This window comes from Rhinoraja longicauda, chromosome 3 (assembly GCF_053455715.1).
Source record: "Rhinoraja longicauda isolate Sanriku21f chromosome 3, sRhiLon1.1, whole genome shotgun sequence".
NCBI lineage: Eukaryota > Metazoa > Chordata > Chondrichthyes > Rajiformes > Arhynchobatidae > Rhinoraja > Rhinoraja longicauda.
The window spans coordinates 76,946,066-76,960,297 of NC_135955.1; the positions used below are offsets into that span (position 1 = coordinate 76,946,066).

Genomic DNA, 14,232 nt, shown 5'->3' on the forward strand with positions numbered 1-14,232 from the left:
GTTTCTTGAGGTGTTATTATTTCAGATTAGGTTTTGTTATTCAGCATTTTCATTAGGCAGTTCCTCCTTTTAAAGTCTGGTTAGTTAGGAATAAGCTATTCTTAACAATAATTAAATTCTGGAATTTAAAATAGAATAAACTAAGGGGATAAGTCCCTTAAAAATGCACACTTCAGTTGTTGGGCTCAGGGTAAACTTTCATATTAACCCTGTGTGCCCTTCATTTAACTTTACTTAATTATTAATCATCTCAACTTTACAAGGCTGAACAGATTATAATAAATTCTCCCGATACTCTCCAGTTGTTATCTAATGACAACACTAGTTGCTATATAATTATCAATAGATTTATTATGATCAACCGTACAGTTTATTGGTGTTTAAATGTTTTGACCTCTCCACAGAAAATGAATTTGAGAAGGAATTGGACAGCTACCTGCAAGGTAATAGATAGTTTGATAATTGTTTGAGCAAAAGCATGTACTTAGCATCTTTCACTTCATAAAATGTTTGAGGGCACTTCAAAAACAAAATTTGACATGAAACCTCGTGAAGATATATGAGAGCAAAATTATCAAAAAATTGTTGAAAGAGTTGGGTTTTAAGGTATACATTAAAGGAGGAAAAAAGATTAGACAACTGGCTTTTATTTTCCCTAATTTATTTTGTCGTACAAAATTGAAGTAACAAACAACTAAAAATATCTCGGCTGGTTTCACAATCAAGGACAGAGAAACACACACGTTTCAGAAATGTCAGGATCTTTACAGACTCCCTACGCTGAGATATGCCACAAGTGATTATTTTCAGCTTATTGCAAGATTGCAGAACTTGGGAAAAGCTCCATTGGAAAAGTAAGGAACAGATTTTTCTAAATGCAACGCATTTCTTAATACTGAAAAGCGCTTTTAGCTTCAGTGTAGGACAACCAAAAATTAGGTATTTGTGAGAGTTGCAATGCTCCTCATTGTCCTTAAGTTTCTTCCTTTTGTGTGCTTCACATAAGCATGTTGTCTCTTGCAGGTATTTATCATTAAAAGCCATGGCGGGTTCCCCTGCTACCTTTCCAACATAGTTGCATGCCTAGATTTCTTGCCAATGCTTGCCAGCAATTGAAAGAAAAGCATTTATATTATGGTGTGACTATTATGAACTCGTTTTCTAATTATGCATTTTTACATGTCTTGTTTTTCTGCACAGTCTTCTCTAAACCATCATGTAGGATTTGTGTAATTTATGTATAATTAGTTTTTTTTGTAGTCTGATTCTATGTGCCTATCATGCTGCTACAAGCAAGATTTTCATTGTAACTGTGCCTGACTGTATTTGTGCATATGACAATAAACTCGACTCGACTTGACTTGAACTGATAGGGTAAAAACAGGGATGACATTTCCATCAGATTGGGTATTTAGACCTGTGGGTCACAGTCTAAAAATAAGGCTCAGCCATTCTGGGCTGAGACTGAGCAGAATTATTTTCTCCAAAAGTTAATAAATCTTTACAATTCGCTACCTAAGGTGCCTGTGGAGGTTCGGTCACTGAATATGTTCAGTGCAGAGAGTAATCAACTTTTAGCTATTTAGGGAATCAAATGACATGGTTTTGCGCTGAACCCCCAAGCATCGATTCATTGAATGTCAGACAGGGATGGCGATAATTGGGAATTAAGTACTCCAGGGTTCTCCACATTTGGGAAGGACGGGGAAAAGAGAAGAGGAACTGGGGCAACACAGTTAATGAGGGATAATTAATATCAGTACAGTTTAGAAAAAAATCTTGGCTCGGCAATTTGTAGTATAGAATTAGAATCAAGTTGGATAAAGGTGTGAAACAGAAGGAGAAAGAAAACATTAGGAGGAATTGTTTCGGAGTCTCCAAATAGAACTAGTCGGATAGGGAATAAAAAAATAAATAAAAGGTGCATGTACCAGGGTTAATACAGTAATCATGAATGAGTGTCATATGCACAGGGACAGGACAAATCAAATAGCAACTGCAGACAATGTAAATGAGATGCACCTGACTAAAATATTCAAACATTTTTTATAATTGTTGAACAGAAATTTGTTATAATTGCTGAACAGAAATTGTAGTTAATATGGATGATATACAACCCCATTGTTTTTTCCTTTTCTCATCCCATTTTAACAATTTCCCTTTGTTTTTGGTTACCTCAGTTGCAGAATGCACATCTTCTGGAGGCACACAAAAAGGACCAGCTCTGGAGAGGGGTTGTCACTATCACCCTAATTGGGGGAAGAGACTTGAAACCCATGGATCCAAATGGGCTCAGTGACCCCTATGTAAAGTTCAAAATGGGCTGTCAGAAATATAAGAGTAAGGTAATTCAAAATTAACATAACAATAAAATTCAAGCATTTTCATTCCAAATATAAATAAAGAATCACAATTTTTTGCATTTCTAATCAAAGTCTAGCTATTTGATCACTTTAGTGGACAAAGTGTACTTTTTATATGGAGATAAGAAATATCGGTGTAAGCGTCTCATCAGTGCCTGCTATGAGAAGGAAGGAACTGTAGATGCTGGTTTACACGGAAGATAGACACAAAATGCTGGAGAAACTCAGTGGGTCAGGTAGCATCTCTGGAGAAAATGAATAGGTGACGTTTCAGTTCGAGACCCTTCTGCAGACGGGGAGTCAGGGGAGAGGAATACTTGAGGTATGAAAAGGTACCAAACAAATCAGAGCCGGCACTGATGGCCAATGAAACCACAATGGTTCATTGCTGGCTGTAGAGAAGGTGATAACAAAGAGATACGAACAGTGAAACTAGCAGGATGATTAGGGTGGGGAAGGGACGGAGAGAGAGGGAATGAAAGGGTTACTTGAAATTAGAGAAATCATTACTCATACCATTGGGTTATAAGCTGCCCAAGCAAAATATGAGGTGCTGTTCCTCCAATTTGCATATGGCCTCACTCTGGCAGTGAAGGAGGCCCAGGATAGAAAGGTCAGTGTCGGAATGGGAAGGGGAGTTAAAATGTTTGGCAACTGGGAAGTAGGTGGCTGGGAATGCCACATCCTGCAGATACCCTTCCAAGTCACACATCATACTGATTTGGGAAAATCTTGCAGGTCCATAATTTCTCGATCTAAATCATGGAACCTGCAGCCTAGCAGAACTATAGGAGTCCCCTCACCGGGAGTACTGCAATTGATCGAGTAGATTATGCGCCGCAACATTTTCAAGGGCTCATAGGGATGGATAATAAATGCTGGGCTTGCCTGCAAGGTCCAGATCCTAAAAAAAAATAATTAAGAAATTCAGTTGATACTGAGAAGATTAATTTGTTGGATGGGATGTTTAAGGACATGAAAAGCATTTTTTCAGCATGAATCCCCATTTTAAGGAAAAAATAAAAAGTTGTAATTTGCAATACCAAATTCTGCAGTGGCTCTTCTAATTAATTTGCAAATTAGTCTTCCACTAACCCAAAGTTTGATTGCATGCATTTGGCGCACCACAATTGCCCTTTTAATTTTGGATGTGAACAGAACATTCTGTTTCCAATTTCAGCCAGAAACCATAGATTTAAATATACATTTGGATGTAGTCAGAATGCAGCTTTCTTGTTTCTTGATATCTTAAGGAACCTATTTGACCAGGAGAGCTACTTTATCTCTGGAATTATACTTAAACATATTTGTGCTTTTCGAGTTCAATTGAAATAAAGTTGATAATTCTGTACGGGGTTTCCTTGGAAAGAAAATGAACTATGGCAATAATTGCAAAAAATATTTTTAATAAACAAACATCAAATCACATCATAATACATAAAATAAATAGTTAAGTAATTTTAAAATATATTTCAGGAGTTCTCACTATAGTTAATTGACCTTGTATGAGTAACTTTAATGTAGATAGTCTATTTCAAATTACAGTGAACTCATTAATCTCCTCTCCCCAAAATGATGGTAGATACTTGGCTTTCTCCACCTAACCCATTGTTCCTTCCCATCACATATATAACATATAACATATAACATATAACAACTACAGCATGGAAACAGGCCTGTCCGGCCCTACCAGTCCACGCCGACCATTCTCCCTGACCTAGTCTCATCTACCTGCACTCAGACCATAACCCTCTAATTCCCTCTTATCCATATACCTATCCAATTTACTCTTAAATAATAAAATCGAGCCAGCCTCCACCACTTCCACCGGAAGCCCATTCCATACAGCCACAACCCTCTGAGTAAAGAAGTTCCCCCTCATGTTACCCCTAAACCTTTGTCCCTCAATTCTGAAGCTATGTCTCCTTGTTGGAATCTTCCCCACTCTCAAAGGGAAAAGCCTACCCACGTTAACTCTGTCCGTCCCTCTCAAAATTTAAAAAACCTCTATCAAGTCCCCCCTCAACCTTCTACGCTCCAAAGAATAAAGACCCAACCTGTTCAACCTCTCTCTGTAGCCTAAGTGCTGAAACCCAGGCAACATTCTAGTAAATCTCCTCTGTACCCTCTCCATTTTGTCGACATCCTTCCTATAATTTGGCGACCAGAACTGCACACCATACTCCAGATTCGGCCTCACCAATGCCCTGTACAATTTTAACATTACATCCCAACTTCTATACTCGATGCTCTGATTTATAAAGGCAAGCATACCAAACGCCTTCTTCACCACCCTATCCACATGAGATTCCACCTTCAGGGAACAATGCACAGTTATTCCCAGATCCCTCTGTTCCACTGCATTCCTCAATTCCCTACCATTTACCCTGTACGTCCTATTTTGATTTGTCCTACCAAAATGCAGCACCTCACACTTATCAGCATTAAACTCCATCTGCCATCTTTCAGCCCACCCTTCCAAAAGGCCCAAGTCTCTCTGTAGACTTTGAAAATCTACCTCACTATCAACTACTCCACCTATCTTAGTATCATCTGCATATTTACTAATCCAATTTGCCACACTGCATATTTACTAATCCAATTTGCCACACATTCTCGTGCATCACATTCTCGGAAATCTTTTTAATTAAAAGTAATGCATGAACCATGTTTACTGTTGTCAATAAGATATTACTTTCTTAAATTTCTGCCAAAGGGTAACGTTCTTTCAGATGCAAACATCTGGTTCCACCAATTATGCACTTAATTATATACATTTTACCAGGAAATGAACCTGCTTGAGGGTAAGACTAATTCCTACTGTCAGGCTATATGCTTGTTCAGTCAGAAAAGGGCCTCCTGGTAATATTTTTTTGTTAATGTTTTTTTGTAAATGAGTGAACATTGTTCAAACAATTAAGTATATGATTCCTGAATTCTTTTAATTTATCTTCAGCAGTTATTTCATTGTTAACGAGAAAGTAATGTGTTATTAATGACTACTTATTCTGGCTGTAATGGCTTCTCTTCACCCCCCTCTCAGCTCCAGCTTGTTAGTTAGAATTATATTGATTGTAAATTGCATTAAGTGTTAAGCAAGTACCTGTGTTCTCCTTGACCTGTCACCGGGTTTCTTTACCTATTTAAGCAAAGAAAATTAAACCAATGTGATATGGTGGTTATATTGACATTAATCAGCGATAGTTAAGCAAAAGCTCTGTATACTATACATTTTGTTCAGTCATCACAAAGCTTTATTTAAAAAATATATATTTTGGGTAGTTATTTGGATTTTTTTAATTGATTTTGAATTCTCAGGATTACATAACGATTTTCAGGGGATAAACAACATGCAATTGACAGCATACCAATAAAAGTTTTGGATGTCAATATTTTCACAGTGGATATGCATGTTCCTGCTTTAATTCACTGGGTATATTCAATACAAATAGTAAATTCACCAGAAAAAAAGATAAAGAATAAAGTCTCCAGATTTTTAGTTCAGTTATTAGAGTGCACACATTATTGAATTTTAATAAGGAAAATCTTTTCTCAGTGAGAATTGGGATCTTTGATGCTTTACTGAGGCTTATTGCTAAAAAAAATCTAATCCTTCCAGATTAGTTCCTAAACTCGGCACTGCTTGGGTTATTATGCAGGCAGTAATAATGTTTGCATATATTTTCTTGCAACTTTGTACACTAAAATAAAATGTGTACAAAAGTTACATTCAATATAGTTCACTTTTAAGTAGCTATGTACCTGTACACAATGTGTACATTTACTTGATGTCAATGTTGGTGTGCTTCAGAATTCACTGGTTCATTCCTTTAACTATGGTGTAAAAATATCTGGATTATATTAAACTCTAATTCTGGAGCAAACAAGGTGAAGAAAAACATTGTTCAAAGATTAAGACATGAGAAAAACATTGTTTTAAGATTACGGACAACAAGCTTTGGTGACTGTTGCTTTTTAATGTTCATAGGAAAACTAAGTTGAACAGGGAAGTCAATTGAAATTGGGAAGAAAAAAATCAGATGGGATTATTGGTATCCCAGGAATTTTTTGTCAATCGCATTAACAAACATTTTTGTAGACTCAATTATGTGTAGTTTAAGCTGTAGTTTTTGAACTGCTAATCTTGTGCCCTTGTATAGTATTGATAGATCTATGAGTAGCATGATTGGATCTTCTTTTAGTTCAAAATTATGTGATGGCATACCAGCTGGTCACGGGGGAGTTTAAATTTCAACAGGAAAATGTACAGACTGTTACATTGTCAATAGATATATATCATACAAATTGTCATAGAGTTATAAAGGACAGAAACAGTCTTTCCAGATGAGGCAGAGGTTCACCTGCACTTCCTCCAACCTCATCTATTGTATCCCATAGTGAGGGCCAACGCAAATTGGAGGAACAGCATCTCATATTTCGTTTGGGCTGTTTACACCCCAGCGGTATGAACATTGACTTCTGTAACTTCAGATAGTTCCTCTGTCCTTCTCTTTCCCCTCCCCCTTCCCAGTTCTCCCACTAGTCTTCCTGTCTCCTACTGCATCCTATCTTTGTCCCGCCCCCTCATCTGACATCATTCTGAAGAAGGGCCTCGACCTGCAACGTCACGAGATGCTGCTTGATCTGCTGAATTACTCCAGGATTTTGTGTCAACCTTCGATTTAAACCAGCATCTGCAGGTTTTTTTCCGAAACAGAGTCTTCGGTCAAACTAACCCATGCTGACCAAGATGTCCCTTCTACAGTAGTTTCACCGGCTCGCGTTTAAACCCTATCCTTCTAAACCGTAACTATCCGTGTACCTGTCGAAATAGCTTTTAAATGTTCTATGTAAGACATACAACTCGATAAAAGTTAACATAAACATCCACCACAGCGGATTCCCCTCATTCCTCACTGTGATGGAAGGCAATAAAGTCTAATCCTCTTCCCTCTTTATACTCCCGTGGTCGGGGGATTCGAACCATCTGGAGTCGGGGCGATCAAAGCTTCCGCGTCGGGGCGGTCTAAGCTCCTGTGTTGGAGCTCCCGCAGTCAGTCCCTAGCCAAAGACCGCAAGCTCAACGATGTTAAGTCTGCAGGCCTCCGTGGCTGGAGCTCCGAGGTCGATCCCTGGCAAAGGGATCGCAAGCTCCCTAATGTTAAGTCCCACAGGGTCCCGCGGTTGAAGCTCCCGAAGTCGGTCCAGCAGAGGCCGCCAACTCCATGAAGTTAGGCCGCAGTGCAGACGGAGATATGATACTGAAAAAAAATCGCATCTCCGTCAAGGTAAGAGATTTAAAAGAGTTTACCCCAACCCCTCCACCCCCCACATAAAACAAGCTAAAGAACACTAAAACATACATTTAACACATTAAAAACAACAAAGAAGGAAAAGGACGAAACAGACTGTTGGCGAGGCAGCTATTGCTGGCGCCACCCGGTGGATCGGGAGACTCTTCCTTGATTATGCTGGTGGCCTTGCCGAGGCAGCGTGGTGTTGATGGAGTCAATGGAAGGGAAGGGAAGGTTAGCTTGTGTGTTGTTCTGGGTTCGTCCCCAATTCTCTGCAATTTCTTGCAGCCTTGGATAGAACTCGTCCCAAACCATGCTGTGATACATCCGATAAAATGCTAAAAGTGCTATTTCATGCAACCACTGGTAGTTCAAAGTGAGTTGACTGAAGTTTGTGTAAAGATCATAATATGAAGTGGTGCAGCAGTGCACTCGAAGTTTTTCATCAAAATTATTTCCTGTTGAGTCTTTTGTATAACTTCCCCATTTCCTAATTTGCATAACTTTGTAAAATCAATCACTTGTCAAATGCACTTACATTTTGGTTTTCAAGTATATTAGTTGAACATTTTGCCAAATATAAAATGCATTAAATTATACTTTAAATACATCTGCATTAATAGCTGGTGGAATTACTGTGAGTACTTGATGAGAATCTCCAGGTAACAACACCTCCCATTAATTGATTATTGGGTCTAAGATCTTGCAGCATTTGATTTAATGCTCTAGTGACTGTTGTATATTCATTCCAGATAACAGGTTAATAATCTTTTAGAAATTTTCCTTTGGAGTTCCCCGGCTAGTGTTACATGTTGAAGCTTCTACATTTGACAAATTTCAAGGGTGTTTTAAGGCCGTTTTTTTATCCCACTGGTTAAGAGTGATGCCATAGCCGAATTATTCGTAGTCAAGGGGAAATTACATGGAAACAGGCCTGACTGATCCATGCCAACCAGGATGTCAGATTTGCCTGAGTTTGGCCTATATCCCTGTAAACCTTTCCTATCCATGTACCTGTCCAAGTGTCTTTCAAAAACTGTTATAGTATCTACCGCCTTTAGCAGCCTGTTCTGTACACCCACCATCCTATGAGTGAAAAAGTTACCTCTTAGATTTTTATTAAATCTTGCCACTCTCACCTTAAACATGTCCTCTATAATCAAGAAATATATAGTTTTTTTGTTATGTAAATTCAGATTACTCTGATGTATTAGACTAAACATTGATTAAAAATGTGGTTTTTTTTGTAATTACTGTATTTAATGAATACAATTATTTAGTTGCCACTCTCAAATATATCAAGGAATATATTTTTCAATGCAATTATTAAAAATGTGTATTTTATAATGCTGGCTTATGATAGATCTATACAAATTGGCTTGAGCTGAAGTTTGAGGGAGTTAAAAAGAGTCGCTTCTCAAAACTAACAATTTCTGTCTGATCTCCCACTGTGCCTAATTGAAAATTATTTGCTAATATGTTACTATATTATTTCTTGTTAGTTGTATGATAAGTTTAATTTATTCAGTTCTGATTTTTATGTAGCTTAGTCAATAAATTTGTTAACAACGTGTTAAATTTTCCAGGCCATTTCAAAAAATCTGAATCCTCAGTGGAGAGAACAATTTGATTTCCTCCTTACAAATGAAAGGAATGACATCGTCGAAGTCGCCGTGTGGGACAAGGATGTTTTGAAAAAGGATGATTTCATAGGCAGGTCAGTAGTGATATTTTCATTCTTTAAAAACCCAACCTTGGTTTTCTGTATAATACATATTTGTATTTATTTAGACAGATATTCATAAAGATATTGATATTCTAAGTCAGTATTTTTTTGAAAAAAGTGATCAGGGGGTGACGATGTCAAGAACCAAATGCTTTAACCAAGGTTTTGGGAATCTCTCCAAAAAACACTTCCTTTGGTCTATTTCTATATCTTTTAATCATCTACTTTCCTCTGAACTTCCCTCTCATGTGTACAAGATATATTATTCAATGCCCTTGTGGTGATCTTTAACTCTTGTGTATGGCTTTGCTCTGGCAGAGTTACCAAGAAATCGCTGAATTAGGTGCATAGACATCCCTGCATGTTGTTCTGATCTGGTCTTGGGATGGAAAATTTGGTGGTTCTTCTCATGTTCATCACCAAAGTTATAGATCCTTCCGATAACAGTCACAATGATGTTAGTTCACTCGGTGAATGGTGATTGTACCTTAAACAGTTAAAAAGACTCTCAACGCATTCCTGCTTTTGTCCCATTTGATGCAAGGCACAGAATCTAACAAAATGTATACTTTGTGTAGAAATTTGAAAAGATGATTTCATAAATTTGTCCAGTAGGTGGCAAACTGTACCATCTCTTCAGAATGTTGCTGTGACAATGAGTCCAAGTGTGAAAATTACTTTAGCTTTTAAGACAAATTTTAATCCATTAAGCAATGCTACTCATTTCAACTCCATCCATTCTACCTTTTTGATTCAAACCTTCTACTGCTGCATGATTTATCTACAAACACACATATGTAATCAATCCTTCCTCACAGGCACATTTCCAAACAAAATGAAAATAGCGAAAGTCATTCCTATTTACAAGAATGGAGACAGACATTTATTTTCAAATTACAGACCAATATCTCTGCTTCCCCAATTCTAAAAAATATTAGAGAAATTATTTGTACAAGACGTGAAAACTTTATTGATAAACATAACATACTAAGTGACCACCAGTATGGATTTCCAGCTAAGCGGTTTCTACCTCACTAGCGCTAATGGAACTAGTAGAAAATATTTCAACTGCAATAGATAATAAAAAATATACTGTGGGAGTATTTATAAATCTCAAAAAAGCATTCGATACCATTGATCATGGTTTACTGATTAATAAGCTAGAAAGATATGGTATTAGAGGAGTAACATTCTCCTGGTTGAGAAGCTACCTTGTAAACAGATATCAGTATGTTCAAGTAAATAATTTTGATTCAGAACTTATGAAGGTTACTTGTGGGGTTCCGCAAGGCTCGGTGCTGGGTCCAAAGCTCTTTTTACTCTATATGTGATATTTGTAGGGTGTTGAAATTGTTACATTTAGTTATATTTGCGGATGGCACAAATTGGTTTGGAAATCGTAAAATAAATTCTGAGGTAACACTTATGATTAATGATGTAGAAATTGAAAGAGTGTATGAAAATAAATTCTTGGGCGTGATAATAGATCATAAACTCTGTTGGAAACCTCACATAAAACATATCAAATCAAAACTGTTTAAATCCAGTGCAATACTGCACAAAACTAAGGAATCTTGAATCAAAATTCACTATTTACTTTATATTGCTCACTCATTGTTCCATACATTACATATTGTGTGGAAGTATGGGGAAACACCTACAAAACTAGCATTAATTCAATCTTTATACTGCAAAAAAGAGCCATAAGAATTGTCAATTAGGCTGGTTATAATGACCCAACCAACCCATTATTTATGAAATCATATGCCCTAAAATTTATGGATCTAGTAGACTGTAATACTCTACAGATAATGTTTAAAGCACAAGAAACAACAGCACTTCCTGACTGTATCCAAGGTTTGTTTTCAGTGAGGGAGAGCAGGTATCCACTCAGGGGAAATTATATGTTTGAAAAAAAGAGGGTAAGGACAAATGTGAAAAATAGATGTGTGACTGTTAAAGGAGTCAATTTATGGAATAGTTGCAACAATGAATCAAAAGAGTGTAGTAATATGTGTAAATTCAAGAAAATGTTCAAAAACATTATATTTGAAAGATACAAAATATGTGATCAGCACTGAGAAATGACTGACATGACTGAAATGATGTTTCTTGATTATATTTGTGTTTCTTTCTATGTTTTGTTTATCTGTTTCTGACTTATGAGGTTGTGTTTTTTTATTATATTTTGTTTTATTGTTTTGTTTCACTGCTATTTTGGCTAGTTAGGGTAATACTTTGTTAAGTATTAAGGGTAGGCACAATAAGCTTTGGCTTCTGCCTACACCTTTTTTTCGGTCAGAGAATATCATGTGTGATTATATTGTTTTATTTTTGATATAATGATTTCGTACTATTTAGCTTTCGCAATTGTATGGTCAATCTGTTGTATTATATTGACTGGAAAAAATAAATTAATTAAAAAAATAAAAAATAAAATTAATTTATCTACAAAATGCACCATAGAAAGCATTTTTCAGGATGCATTACAGCATGGTTTGGGAACAGCTCCATCCAAGACGGCAAGAAATTGCAGCAAATTGTGGATGCAGCCCAGACCATCAGACCTCCCTTGAATTGACTCCATTTATACCTCACACAGTCTCGGCAAGGGCCGAATGGCCTACTCCTGCACCTATTTTCTATGTTTCTATGTCTATCAAGGATGAGTTTCACCCTGGCCCCTCCCTCTTCGCCCCTTCCTCTTCTCTCTTCTCACATCAGGCAAAAGATATAAAAGTGTGAAAACGCGCAGCACCAGATTCGGGGACAGTTTCTCCCAGCTGTTATCGGGCAACTAAATCATCCTACCACAACCAGAGAGCAGTGCTGAACTACTATCTACCTGTTTGATGACTCTCAAACTATTCTTGATCGAACTTTGCACAAAGCATTATTCCATTATCATGTATCTGTACACTGTAAATGGATTGATTGTAATTATGTATTGTCTTTCTGCTGACTGGTTAGATGCAACAAAAGCTCTTCACTGTACCTCGGTACATGTGACATTAAACTAAACTTTAAAAAAAAACTAAATCACTTCTGTACCCTGTGTGGAAAACTCCAACATCATCTCCCAAAACTGTGATCTCTGTCCACAAGATGGATGAGAAAAACAGGTGCATGGTAACTCCACCATTTCAGGTTAACATTATTCAAACCGCATCCCATCCTCTATGGGAAATTCATTGTAATTTAATTAATTAACCCTACTTGATTCACCTGAAATGTTGATATTTGAATCATAAAATATTCCTTGCAATCTAATGAGCTCGCTAAAGACAACATTTATCGACCTATTTATTCATTTTCAGTGTAAATCTAGCAGATTCTAGTTATTGAAAGCCAGTAACCATAACTCATAGACATCGCTGTAGCAGGTCCCCAGGGTAGGATTCCAAGCCCAAGCTCCTGAGCTGCTTCATTGTTTGGCGGTTTATTGATAATAGATGTGTTCAGTTTCAAACACAACTACTCTGATTATAAGTCGAAACAAGACACTATAGATGCTGGTTTACAAAAGAAGACACAAAGTGCTGGAGTAACTCAGCAGGTCAAACAGAAGCTCTAGAGAACATGGATAGATGGTGTTTAGGAACATAAGAATATAGGGGGAAGGGAAGGGGGTGGGGAGAAATGGGTATGTCCAATTGGGCAGAGGGAGGGTATGGGGGGTTGTGGGGAGAACCTCCCCAACTTGTTTCCTCCCCGCCCCCACCCTCCCGTCTGTAGACCCGACGACCGTGTTCGATGTGCCAAGGCCTACTGGATTTCCTGATTGCTAACAAGTTTAACTCCCCTTCCAATTCCCATACTAATCTTTTTGTCCTGGCCTTCTCCATTGCCAGCGTGAGGCCATGTGCAAACTGGAGGAACAGCACCTCATATTCCACTTGGGAACCTTACAACCAAACAGAATGAACATTGACTTCTCCAATTTTAGGTTACCGCTAGCAATCTCCCCCACTGCCCTTTCATTTTCTCCCCCACAACCTCCTTTCTCCCCCACACCATGCCCCAATTGGACTCGCACCTATTTCTTCCCTCCCTCTCCACCTACATTCCTTCCTCTGGCTTTACAATTCGCAATTCTTCAATGCTTTGGTTTCACACCTTCTGTTTTTCCATCTCCAGCTATTGTCCAACCATTTGCCTCAAAACCCCCTTTGCCTGTGTTCACCTATTACATTTCATGCTTTGTCTTGCCCCTCATCTTTTCCAGCTTTCTCCCCCCCCCCCCCCCCCCCCCCCCCAACCTTTTTTCTTCGGTATGTAGGAGGTCGAGTGATGACCTTATTCGAAGCCCCTCATGATATTGCGCATTATTGAGATATCATGAGGGGCTTGGATAAAGCGAAGCTGATGTATTTTTCCCTGGGTAGAGGATTCAAAAATTAGAGGGCAGAGGCTTAAGTTGAGAGGGGAGAAACTTAAGAGGGACCTTGGGTAACTTTCTCACTCAGAGGGCAGTCTGTATCTGGAATATGCTGCCTGAGGAAACTACAGAAGAGGATAAAAATATGAGTTTTAAAAGATATTTGGACAAATATACAGATAAGAAGGGTTTAGAGGGCTATGGGTCAAAGGCAGGCAAAAGAGAATAGCCCAGTATGCCAACTTGGTCAGCAGGTTCAGGGTGGACCAAAGGGATTGTTGTTGGATTGTCATTCTCTTTGCCTCTGACTCTTTTAGAAGTGGAATAAAATTCACAACTGTTACACATAACACATTCAACACTATCAACATGTGGCAAATTTCAAAGCATCGCTTCTGCTTAAATATGGTATTTTAATTGACCAAATTCTAACTGCTAACCTGTGCTGTTTCCAATTTGTAGTTTTATTTT

The 14,232-nt window shown here is 37.8% G+C and overlaps 1 protein-coding gene across 4 annotated transcripts in view; it reads left to right on the top strand.

Moving 5' to 3' along the window:
- Positions 1-14,232, top strand: part of LOC144592115 (multiple C2 and transmembrane domain-containing protein 1-like) — a 368,260-nt gene that overhangs the window by 136,179 nt on the left and 217,849 nt on the right. For all 4 annotated transcript variants that reach the window (XM_078396486.1, XM_078396489.1, XM_078396487.1 and 1 more), the window contains 3 exons: positions 405-443; positions 2,181-2,345; positions 9,244-9,374. In XM_078396486.1, the coding sequence (XP_078252612.1) occupies positions 405-443; positions 2,181-2,345; positions 9,244-9,374 (335 nt within the window). The remainder of the gene's footprint in view (positions 1-404; positions 444-2,180; positions 2,346-9,243; positions 9,375-14,232) is intronic.